The sequence below is a fragment of the Stegastes partitus genome, unplaced genomic scaffold (genome assembly GCF_000690725.1).
Source record: "Stegastes partitus isolate 25-593 unplaced genomic scaffold, Stegastes_partitus-1.0.2 Scaffold70, whole genome shotgun sequence".
NCBI lineage: Eukaryota > Metazoa > Chordata > Actinopteri > Pomacentridae > Stegastes > Stegastes partitus.
Window position 1 is genome coordinate 812,856 of NW_007577801.1, and position 12,664 is coordinate 825,519.

Sequence of the window (12,664 nt, forward strand, 5' to 3'; positions counted from 1 at the left end):
TCCAGACATTTTTCACTGGATGAACCTAAAGCTGTGTGTAACTGATAGAGAACTAAAACAGCTGCTTTAAAGGCTCGTTTCTTGTTTACATGCTTCATCACGCTGTACTGTGTGAAATATTTTCCTCTTTTTCAAGTGGAGAAACTGACCTGGGCCAAAATGCAACTCAATATATGCAAATATCTCAAGCAGTCTTTATTCTTCTTTCCAAAATCTAATCTGGACTCCTGCGGCTTTGGAAATAAGCTAATTTCAGGCTGACAAAATTGCGTTATGAAAATGGGAGTGAGTGGATTGATTGAAAGGGCAATAAGGGACGATCGATGTGCAGATCGGCGCCGGACCTTCAACTCCACAGTGTGTCGCTCCCCGAGGCAGATTTGTCTTCGATCGGGATGACACCCCCTCATTTGCTCTGTGGAGCTGCAACCCACAGCTGCGACTCTTCCTGGATCGGCCCTGCGTGCCCCAACATGAACTGCAGGATCAATGCCACGCTCAGAGTCTCCGAGGGCCGAGGGTGGTGAGAAAATTAGGCTTCATGGCCTGCGCTTACAAGTTTAGAGGTTATTTTTGTCACCAAGGAGCCAAAAAGGGCCCTTGAAATAGCTCTGGCACTTTAGCTGACAAACGTTGGTCCCTTGGTAACCTTCTTGGTTCCCATCTTATGACGTTTGCTCGAAATGCAGCTTTGGCCAAACATAGAATGTACCAAAAGATAATTTTTCTCAACTGTAGTAGTATTTGAACAAAAGGCCACACTGAGAGTAAAACTGTAAACAACCAGAGAATCACTCCATCTATCAGACTGTAGAGCTAATTTGTGGCCTACAGTTGATCAGGGAGACTTTGGACTCAATAGCAGGACACACTGGTCAAACAGAAGATGTTGGTTTGATCAAATTGACCACATTGAGGCACTACAGTCGAACACATGAGCATTTCAGTTGACTAAATGGCACATTCATTGATTGGCATCGTTGAACAGAAGCATAATTTGGTTATTTTGGTCAACCAGAGGGATTTCTGGGCTGACTTTAGGGGCAAGCTGGTTGATCAGAGAGTCACTGGGGTGCTAAGTGAGTATGTAGCCATTGGTGCACTTTGGTCGACCAAAGATGTGCTTGGGTCACCACCAGAGCACCAGAAGATACCCTTCAAGTTGCCAAATGCCCTTCGGATTGGGTTGACCTTAATGGCATTTTGGATTGTCCGAATGGCACCAGAAGGTGGCCACAGAGGCATTTAACTCCACCAACCACGTGGGGGCACTTTCATCAATGGTATAAACACAAATGTTGCTCAACCAATGGAACACTTTGATCCACCACAAGGGAACAAAGGCTAGAATGGACCCTTTATGCAACATGAGGGGCAATTTGGACTGATTAAATTGGTACTTGGTGAAAATGGGATGCTTTAGAAGGACAAAGTACTGTTGTTTATCTTTGGCTTAAGCTGGAGGGTTGTCTGGGTTGACCAACAGGGTCTTTAGGTTGACTTGGGTCAGACTGAGGCACATTTCAAGGCACTTTTGTTGCTCACAGGTGCACATTGTCTAAAAGGAGGTGCACTTGGTGCCAAACCCACCTGTTCTCATTCCCAAAGCATGAAATACTGCAGTGCTGTCAGAGCTACTTGCATCTCAGAGCTCCTTTGGTACTGGTTCCACCTGTGTCATTATTTGCCACAGAGAGCAGCAGAGAGGTTTTTCTAATTTCTGATGCAAGTCTGATGTTTGCGTCTCATGTTGGAACGTTATTTTTTCCATTTAGTTTCATCTGACTTTGTGGCTTTAGTCTTGTTTTCTCTCACTGTTTGGTTAGGTTTAGGAAAAGGTCATAGTTTGGGTTAAAAAACACCCTTTCACAGCATTAACCACATTGTACAAGGCAAAAATCTCATTTTCTGCAGAGAGCATTGCATCATAGCATCTATTCCTGATGTTTACATATTTTTATATACACGTTAAGGAATTATGCTGAAGGACTGACGGTGCTTTCAAATGTGATGCCACCAAACTGGTCGAGCAGAGCGGCAACTGGGCCGCACAAGTGCTCCTTTGGTGTGACAATAGGACAAAAATAAAGCATGAAGCTGCCCCACCAGGACAAAAATATATGACGGGTATATAAAGGCTACAAAGGGACACCACCCCGGCATCACCCTCTGTGCACGCCACTGGTATAAATGTAGAAATCTGGTGAGAACCTCCCCCTGCCAGCATAGCTAACATTCCAGTGTCAGCAGCCCTCAGCCTGAATGACTTTAAGCAGGGCAGACTCCACGGGTCACAGACATTACTTACCTACATGCAGGGAAACATCACAATGAAAACATGGATGGAGGTTTTTTTTTTTTTTCCCCTTCCATAAAAACGTGTGTGTGTGTCTTTGTGCGAGTGTACACACTCCCAGGCCTTTGTGTGCAAGTGTGAGTTTGTGTATTTGTGTTTGCAGAGGTCACGTATACAAAAGAGTTCAACCAGGTGCCACACACAGACCCACAAGTGCAGATTCAACAGGAATAACTCAGACCTCCCACGTCTCTCTGGGTCTGAGTCAACCTGTCATCATGCATCTTCCTCACACCCCGCCGCCCCCTCGCTCAACTCTGATTTCACCTTAATTTGTATATTTTTCACCGCGGCCAAATCTTTTATTAGAGGCTATTCTTCTTCTAACCTGAACATCTAAATCCTGCGTGGGGGCCAGCTGGTGAGGTTCACGCCGGAGTTTTCGACAGAGCGATGAAGAAGGAATAAACCGCTCCCTCGGGGGAGAGATAAACATTTACTTTTCGCCACAGCGTATGGCGACGGCATTACAAGCAGTTGGAGCAAAGAGAGGAAAGTTGGAGGAAGTGGAGGAGCACGCAGGGAGGGAAGCACATGACTCACGAGTCGGGATCTAAAGCGCGGTTTATTCCAATAGTAATGGCTGACCTGTGCACTTGTTTTCCACGGGCCTTTTGAAAACCAGCAGAGCAGAGCTTGTAGAATGTTAAGTGACCATAACCGCCACCAGGCGCTAATCTGCAGCTCGGGCAGGTTACCAGAACAAACCCCGAGCTCGCAGTGCAGACACAATGAGCTTTGGTTTGTTTTAAATTAAAAAATCCGTCTGCAAGAAATTGTATTTGTGTGCACGATTGTAATGTTTCCGTCTGACGTGCAGGAAAAGCTTCTCTGCAGAAACCCAATCGGAGCTGTTGTAACCTTTAACCTCCACATCTAACCTTCATTTAAGTCCCCGAAGATGAAGAAGACGGTCAGTTTCCTCTTCATCAGCTTAAAATGTAAGAAGCTCTGCAGTGTTACCGAAAAGCCACCTCCCAGCTAGAGTCTATTTAGTTTTAAAAACGTTTTGGGAAAGTTGTAGGAATGTTTTCAGAGGACATTTTTCTTTTAGTTTCCAGAATGTTCTTCTTAGAGATGGAGATTAAATGTAAGAAGCTCTGCAATGTTACCAAAACTTAACTAAAACTAACTCACTATAATTGTTTTGTTCTAAAAAAAAAAACTAAAAAAAGTTTTCAGAATGTTCTTGTAATGTTTTCTTTTAGTTCCCAGTATGTTCTTTGGAAAGATGTAAAATACATGGAAGAAGCTCTGCAATGTTACCAAAACTCATTTACTAGCATGAATTTATTTGTTCTAAAAACGTTCTGGGAAAGTTCCAATAATGTTTTCAGCAAGAAAGTTTTGTTTTAGTTCCCAGAATGTTCTTTGTAAAATGTAAAATTCATGTAAGAAGCGCTGCAACGTTACCGAATCACACTTACCAGCACGATTAATTTGTTTTAAAAATGTTCTGCAAAAGTTCTCGTAATGTTTTACGTTGGAAGTTTTCTTTTAGTTCTTCTTAAAGGCAGGATAAAGTTGTATTAAAATGTTCTTTAAACATTTGCCAACTGTTGCATCGAGAACATCCTTCCTTGGTTATCGTGTAACATTTATGGAATGTTTCATAGAAGAACGTCCTCAATAACAACAAAGAATATTGCAGGCAAAATGTTCTACTTTTGTTAATATGTCACATTACAGGAACGTTTTATAAAAAACACATCTTGAAACATTTTTGAATGCTGGTTCAAGAACGTTCTTTTTATGTTGTCATGTAGCACAAACTAACAACATCCTACAGATGTCCTCTGAATGCAAAAACGTTCTATCTTAGTTCCCATTTAACATCATAGGAACATTATTTGTAATGATAAATATCCTTAAAAAGTGCTGTGAACATTAGAATGAAACGTTTAATTTCAAATATTATTGGAACATGTAGGCAATGTTTCTGCTAACGTAAGTGTCACTACATTTAAACATACAGTTATAGATCAGGGATTAGTTTGATTGATCACAATAAAATAACGAATAAGATGCTGCTCGATCTTTCTTGAGCAGGTTTCTGTTGTTTTGCTGTAACAGTAACGAGCTCGTATGTGACTCAGACTAGATTTGGAGCTGAGAGTAAACATCTAGACTGAAATAATTCTCTCGTGTTCTCCGGATAATGATGCTATTTTCTGGTTAAATGTCTGTCTGTAATCATAAGTTTGTTTTCTGTTGTGGCTGAATTTCTCAGATGCAAAGACGATTTCCGAAAACATCGTAAAAATGAAAATTTAAAAAACATAAAGCAGAAATCAGAAGTTACTGTCTTGGTTCATGTATTTTGGGATGATTTTGCCACAAAAACTCTTTGATTAAGGCTGGCAAAGATGGTTGGTATTGGTTGAAAATTGGTATTGGCTTTAAAGCCTAATTAACTTTTTAACTAAAATTGAACAAAATGCATGTTAATCAGGCTTCAGTTGCTATTTCTGCCACAGATGTGAGACATAAATCAGTGCTTCAAGTGTTGATTTGAGCATAAACGTGCCTTCATTCCCTCCTCAAATATGTCTTCTTCCAATTAGTGTTCTGCGGGGAACAATTTAATAAAACGTGATTGTTTTAAAATGACTGGAATAAGCTGCAAAACACTGATCGTATTTCACATCATTTTACCCTCACGTCGATTCATGTGCGTCAAAACCGCCGCTTTTACGAATCACAAGAAAAGTGTGACTTTGTGTGTTCGTGTCGCGCCGAAAGATCTTTAGTGAAAACTTGATGAAACCCAAATTAATCAACAAAACATAAAAAAATAAATAAAAACAACCCTCAAGTGGCTCCAGCAGATATTTAACTTGCGGTGATAAAAAAAGAAGCAATTTGTTTAGCTCTTTAGTTGCGAGATAGGAATATTGAAATGGATTTTTCTTTACAGAGCAGAACGTGATTACAGCTCTGTTTACCAGCTGCTAATGGAAGAGGACTGAGGGGGGGGATGAAATGCCTGTGTCACTTTGATGCTTTATTGCAGATTGCATTCATAAAAAACAACAAAAATAAACACACAAAAAAAGAGGAACAGCGTGCAGCTCTGGAGCATGTGTGTGACGCAGGTTGGTACGGTGAAACGTGACAGCGGACTCATAAGGCCACGAGAAGCATTAGGATGCTGTGTGTCGCGCTGGAAGCCCCACTGACCCTAATTTATAATGACTCCATTGTCTTGGGGAACACAGACGTATATCAGGCGCAAATGAAGTAGGACAGGCACTTTAGCTGGGGAGATGAGGTGATTATAGCTCATGGATTAGTCTGCCTGGGCGAGGTGGATCATCGGCTGCACACACACACACAGACACACACATATAATGCATGCACACGTATGCACAAAAGCACGCAAATGGCCGCCGGTCTGCGTGCGCTCATTGATGCACTGATGAGTTTACAAGATGCACGCACGCGACGACCTCGGCCAAACACCCAAACGGCGTGGAGGCGGTAAACAGTCTGGCTCGCTCAACCGCCAGTTTGAGGGTTTGCAGGTGAGTTCAAACAGGAAGTCGGATTAACAGTGAAATCAGGCGTATTTCACTACATGAAGGAGGTTTGTGATGGTTTCACCACCCTGTTCCTGGTGAAAGCTCAGGATCACGCTCTGTTTTTCTCTGGAGCTTCCCCTCCTTTGAAAGCTCCTCTCTGCCGGCCGAGTCGGGTTAAATTCAATTAAATCCAATATTAAAGCTAATATAACGCTGACCCACGGCCGGAGCCGCATAGCATGAAACATTTTCAGCGTGTGCTCTCGCTTTTGAACACAATTCGAGAAATGGACACCGTGAACTGGGTTTTTAATAAAAATACAAAAGCAGGGGGGGAGAACGGGCCGGCTGAAGTTATTTAACCTTTAAACGCATGCCTCGGGACGCCGCTACACCCTGTCTAATTCCTTTATTTCAGTCTGTAAAGCACTCTGCTAGTCTTTAGCATTGTTTTTTTAATACTATCATGTTGCTAGAAACCTGAGGTATGTGTTTATTCATGATGCACTGAATGTAAATCACGTGAGCGACGCCATATAGACGCTAATGATGTCGTGTATTTGCGTCTGAAGGTGGCTGAGTGAACTGACCCGGAAGTTTCTAAGTGGCAGCCACGACAAGAGCTGCTAGAAGTGCTAAAGACGTTGCTTCTTTTCTTATCTGTACCTGTATAATAGGCGATAATCCTCTCCAACGATTGCTCCGATCACAGCAGACCCACATCCACAGTATCATCGTTACATAGCAGATGAAGTGAGTCAGATTTCTTTAGCACCACGGTTGTAAACTCTACTTCACATCTTTTTGTAAACTCATGATGTTTTTCCATCAATGTCGGTGATAAGCATTGAGGAAACAACAATATCTAAACCACTAATCTGCCTCAGCCAGTGATGAAGATGTTGGTTGTTGCTGAGCTATCTGCTACATTAAGCCTGTGTGCCTGGAAAAAAAAAAGATGTTATGTGTGACCCATGCTTTAAATTTTTCTGCTGTCTATGTGATGTACTTGTGCTTTTTATATTCTATTTTGATATTGCACTGATGTAATTTAGTTTTATTGTTGTCTGACCTCAATATAGCGACAGTAAAGCTACAACATCAAGCTGTGCAGCACCTGAGCGTCGGACTCAGTGCAGAACAGCATTTTGTTTTTTCTGCAAATGATGGTGATGAGAAATGAGTTTTATGAGTAAAATAATTCAAAAGCAGGACTGTTGTGTGAAAATTACGAAGCTACTTCAGACAACATGAGCTCTGAATTGTGCAAAAACACCATCCAAGCAGCAGAACCAAGTCAAATTCACCTTATGTGGCCTTTTCTTCACCGTTCATTGTCTACATGTCACCGTTTTCCAAATGCCTTTTACTGCAGAAACAACAACCTGCGGGCTGGCAGGCTGCCACACTGATATTTTCAAGTCTTGCAAAGGATTTAGGTCATGAATTAAGGCAGCTGCTGGATTTTTGTGTAATTAAGTTGTCATTTTGATGACAGTTTCCGACTCTAAGCATAAAAATGTTCCACTAAAACATCTCCACTTGTTGCTGTTTTGCAGGGACACCGTTGCTACATCCTGGGCTTAGCTCCACCCAGCGCCATCGTGATCAGTTTGAAGAAATAGAAACAAACCAGTGTTTTTCAGAATGATTAGGAGGTGCAACCAGAACATTCTGGAGAATAGTCTGACTACGCAAGACAAGGTTCAGACTAATAATATATAGTTCACTTATCTACCTGGATCTCTCTGTTTTAGTAGATTTCTTGGTCAAATTCCCAACTTTGTGCACCCACAAAGCCCCAAACAGCACATGAAGGTTGCTAACACAGCTGAACATGCAACGACAACGTGTGATGCTCATTTTAAAGGCTCTTGTTGGCTACAAACCGGCTAAAGGCAGCATTACGAGTGACTCACCCACTGTGCTGCTCAGTCGAACACAGAAAAGCATTCGATCTGACGTCTATATAAAGCTTTTGATGTGATAATTTGATGTGACACCAGTGCCCTCTCTGTGTCACTTCATTTTGCAGTTTCTCACCCCGAAGTTTGTGTCCTGGAAAAATAATAATAATAATAATTTTAAAAAAACCCTGTTCGTCTGTAAAAGTATTTCTACTTCTCCATTTAACAGTTTCTTTTATAGAAAGCAATTTCATTTTGCGCTCTGAGAAACCCAGCAGTTTTAAAATGCCTCTACACACTGCGGAGGCTAAACAGACGGAGAGGAACTTTGAACCGGGCGAGATGGAGTTCAGCGGCCTTTTCAGGTGGAATAAATCAGTGTGTTTGTGAACAGGAGCCGCAGTCTGAGGAGCCTCGATGACTGTTCAGTGTCTCGGTAAAGTTTACAATCCTGCTGTTGAGCCCTGCGGCCCTCAGACCGGCTCCCTCAGTGGTACTGTTGTTATTAGGAGGATTAGTTCAACCACCGGGCTCAGCTCTGCTCTCTGTGACTCACTAATGGACGATCTCCAAACTCCACCCGCTGATGTTTATGTGCTCTGAACTCTCCCAAAACCTTATTCCACTCAGCAGACAAGCGGTTAATGTTGCCTCTTCTTTAATAAGCATGGTATTGAATTCCTGCAGAAAATAAGAGCCTGTGAATCCTGAGAGTTTAAGGAGGCGTTCCCTCCTTCACCACTACGTGGCGCACAGAGTCATGAACCCAGAGCACAGCACAGCAAACTGCACATCACAGAGCTGAGAGGAGCCTCATGATGCTGCTGCTGCATGAATGTGTGGCCAATAGAAATTAAAATAAACAACTGAAGGCATGTCTGAATGTGTATAGACAATGAAATGTGGCAATTCTAGAAGCATTTGGGGGAGAATGGAATTATTATTTTCATCCAAACAAGTGGAAACTCTGCCAGCAGAGATACTTGAGAGCGTTTTACTGGTTCCAGGGAAATAAAGGAAAACACATCTCTTGAAAGCAGCTGCAGCCTGTTTGGAGGCACAACAGAAACCAGAGGAGCACTCTGAATAATGACAACACAAGTCTTACAGTAAATTCATTAATCGAGAGGTTGGGATGAAATTTGCACCGAAATCAGCTGAAAGTTTGTCACATTTCAGTAAAACTTTACGCACACCGTGGACACGCTGGAGCATCTGGCCACGGAATGAAAACCCAGTTTAACCGGTGAAAGCGGCTCGTTGCGCAGCGTGCTGGTGGAACGATGTGAGATGTCTGGGAAGCTCGGATGCCCCCCAGGAGGAGGGATGTTGTTTTTGTAAGCGAAACGCCCGTCATTCAAAATCCGAGCCAATGAGGCTGCGCGCAACCGTGAAACTGTACGCTGCAAGAAATATCCGCAACAACAAACAACGCGCTAAAAAAACCCGCGTGGGTAACTTGATTAAGACTGTGCGCGCACGCCAAGAACAGCTCTACGTGCATGAGTGAGATTTTGTTGCGTTTTCGAGCTTCGAGAAAGAGTCCGTGTTGCATTCTGCTCCGTTTGTTTCCTCCTGAGACGAACCCAGAAGATTAAAGAGACTAAAACGCCTCAAGTGTCAAGACGCGCATTTTTTCCAGTGTGGCCCGGCTGGCACAGTGGGAGGGAGGAGGAAGGGGGAGAGAGAGCGAGGGAGAGAGAGAGAGAGAGAGAGAGGGGGAGGCGGCGCAGGGCTGGAGGAGGAGGGGGGTTGGTCCGGGAGAGCATGGCAGCAGGAGCCACTGCGCCGCTGACTTGGTTTGCTTCCCCCAGATCCAGAACACCGCGTTTCGTGCGCTCTCGGTTACGTGGCGGAGCGACTCGTCAGGGGGACATTTGACCTGCAGATTTGTTGCGTTTACGCGCAGCGGAGAGGCTTTTTACGGTTGCTGTTTGTCGGCAGGACGGGAGAAGCTCGGGCAGTCGCCGGAGCTGAAGCTACTGGTTTCTTGCGAACAGGCGGAGAGACCGAACCCGGAGCGGAGAGAGCGAACACCGGGACTGGGTTCTTTTTTTAAATTTTCTGCACCGAGGAACATTTATTTCTCTGCTTTATTTTCCTCTGCGCACCACAGCGTTGCCTCCTGTTTGGAAAAATTTAATGCGAGTTGGAGAAACTGTGGAGAAACTGTGCCGGAGGTGGACTGTCGAGCAGAAACAGTGTTCTGTGTCTTTACCAGAAGAGTTTCAATGATCGGACTGTTACACTGAGCGTTAAAAAGAAGAGAAAGAGAAGCTTTAATTTGAGTTAAAGGCAGAGGAAGGAGCTCCGTCTGAGAGGGGAATTAAAACGCGCAAAGTGGACTGTCATCTCTACGCTTCACCAGAACCTTTAAACCTGAACCAGGAGAATCGATTTTCGCTTCCAGAGCAAATATGCCGCAGGTGGAAATGATCCTCTTCCTCCTCCTCATCATTGGGATGTGTGTGTACGGCCAGGACCCGGCTTCCAAGGTGGTGTCCGACCGCTACGCCGTCTTCTGGAACCGGACCAACCCCAAGTAAGTAACCGGCTCTGCTGCACCGGCGCACGGAGGCTCCCTGTGGCCGGTCGGAGCTGCTCTCTGACCGGCTGTGTGCTGTAGCTGCTGCACTCTGAGCGCCGAGTGCGTAAAAATCAAGTTGGTCCACTTCAGGAAACAGCAACACCATTATTAGTTTCAGACAATTTCAGGTTTGAAATCAGGTTTCAAAGCAAACCTGTCATTACATTAATTGGCAACATCATGAGGTAACGTTTCCTCTGAGTTCCCACCGTCGGTGAAGCTTCTCCCGGTTGACAAATGGAGCTCATATATCTGTTGTCCTGCACTGATGGATTGATGTTCCTGCGGTTTAATTGTCCTCCATATCTGAGTCATCTCTCTAATCAACTCTGCACATTTAGCTGCATAAATCTCTCCCCCCCTGACATGGCAACAACAAGAGCAGGAGGGGGGCTTCACTCCGCTATTACGCACCATTACGCGCAGCTCAGTGTCTGCTCCACATTCAGGTTGAAAATCAAGTGTTGCTGTTTGGAGGCGTCTGAGCTGCTGCTTGGAAGTAATGCTGGACTGCATTGGTTAGAGTTAATATGAGAGTTGGTGGATGTTTTCTGTGTCATTTTAGAGTTTATTTGCTTCATTTTCCAGCTCTGAAGTGGTGATAAAGTCTCATTTTGTTGTGTTTGCTGACTAAAAACCTGCAGTTTGGGACTTTTTGGTTGCGTCTCGGTGGTAAATTTGTCACAAATCTCGTACATGTGAGCAGAGATGGGTCTGATTTGGACACTCAGGTGACATTTCTCCTCCTGACTTGTGTTGGGGCACCTCCCTTGGTGACTCAGTGCCCGGACTCTGTCTTGGCACCTGAGCACATAGCGATATAATGAGTGTTTGTGTGTCACTTTGTTTCAGTTGGACGGGAAGACTTTCTCCCTGCATTAGCAGACGAGCAGTTTCGGCGTGAGTCAAAGCCCTAATTTCATATCGGCATTTAACTCGGGGAAAAGAAACTGGTTTTGTTGGGCTTTGCAGTCAAAACACAAGTAGGATGAAGCGTGTCTTTGTTTTCGTGACCCTGAGGCGAAGTCTGATGACAGGATGTTAATGGCACAAATGCAAATGTTGTAATTTTGGCATCAGAGGCGGCTGATGGAGTTTCCTGCTCTGATAACAGATTTCTGTGCCACCCTGCTTTTTTTTTTTCTCTCTACCCTCTTCTTGGCCTTCAAGCAGTTCCCAAGTCTGGTTTCTTGGTTGCCATGCTTCCCCTCCTCCCTGTCCAAGTGTCCCCCGTTTGCCTCCCCCTCCTGCCCCACGCTGGGGCAGACAATAAGGGGGTACACAGGGGTATTTCAGCCGCGGCCAAGGCTCAGCGTGGCGCTCGGTCTTGTGAGAGATCCACACATGCTGAGGTCACACACTCGCTAGTAACCAGGCAAGTTGTGGGTTAAGCAGCACAGAGGGGACCGTTGTCAGGGTCAAAACCGGGGCAGTACCGCCGGCCATGGGGCCCGGTGACGGCCCCGGCACGGCACCCCGCCTGGGCTTTGTCTGGCCAGAAAAGAGGCTAAATAAATGAGTAACTCTAAATGACTGTCTCCTTTTCTCATTCATGACTTTAATCTAAACCTGACCCGGGCTGTATAATGTAAAAGAGGACCATGCGGCCCCCGGGGCCCCCTGACCCGCAGCAGAACCTAACAGTATTCTATACAAGCTCGCGGGCCCTGGTTCCCTGCTGTTTAATGTAACCATGCTCAGTATTGGAGCCCTGGGAACCTGCTGCGGTACAGTCCCAACTTCCAGATGAGCTCTCGTTGCCCCCCTCTTCTGCCTCCCCTGCTGCATATTTGACCAAAGTGGGGGGAAAAATGGCATCCGGAGCAGCAGTCCATACTCAGCCATTCATGAAATCCCCCTACAGGAGCTCTGGAATTGAAATGGGAAGTGAGTCGTGAAAAATGGAAATGCGTTGACATTTTCGTGTTTTTCTATTGTTTCAAAGATGCCCCTCGTTTTCTTGTGCGTGTGTTTTGTTGTAATTTTAGATAAACGTATCCGCAGCGCTTTCATCTCGGGGAAACATCTCCCTGCGCCGATGCCTGATGCTGATTAGGGCTCAGATGAGCGCGACTGGAGGAGGGATTTACAGCCCCGAGGACGGTTCAGCCTCGCCTGGAGTTTTGAAAAAGCTTCCACGGTGACAGCGAGTTTCTGCGCCGCTGTAAGCTACTTAATGAAATTAAAAGGAACTCCAGTGTCAGGGAGGCTTGTTAGAAGGAAACTGCTTAGAGACAATTGATATAATGACTCTTGGTTGTGTTTTTGATGCCAAATTCCCCCTAAAAAAAAA

General features: G+C 44.7%; 1 protein-coding gene across 1 annotated transcript in view; it reads left to right on the forward strand.

Moving 5' to 3' along the window:
* The first annotated feature begins 9,513 nt into the window (after positions 1 to 9,513).
* Positions 9,514 to 12,664, forward strand: part of efna5a (ephrin-A5a) — a 97,659-nt gene continuing 94,508 nt past the window's right edge. Inside the window, exon 1 of the mRNA XM_008276392.1 lies at positions 9,514 to 10,326. Within this exon, the coding sequence (XP_008274614.1) occupies positions 10,202 to 10,326 (125 nt within the window). The 5' untranslated portion in view covers positions 9,514 to 10,201. The remainder of the gene's footprint in view (positions 10,327 to 12,664) is intronic.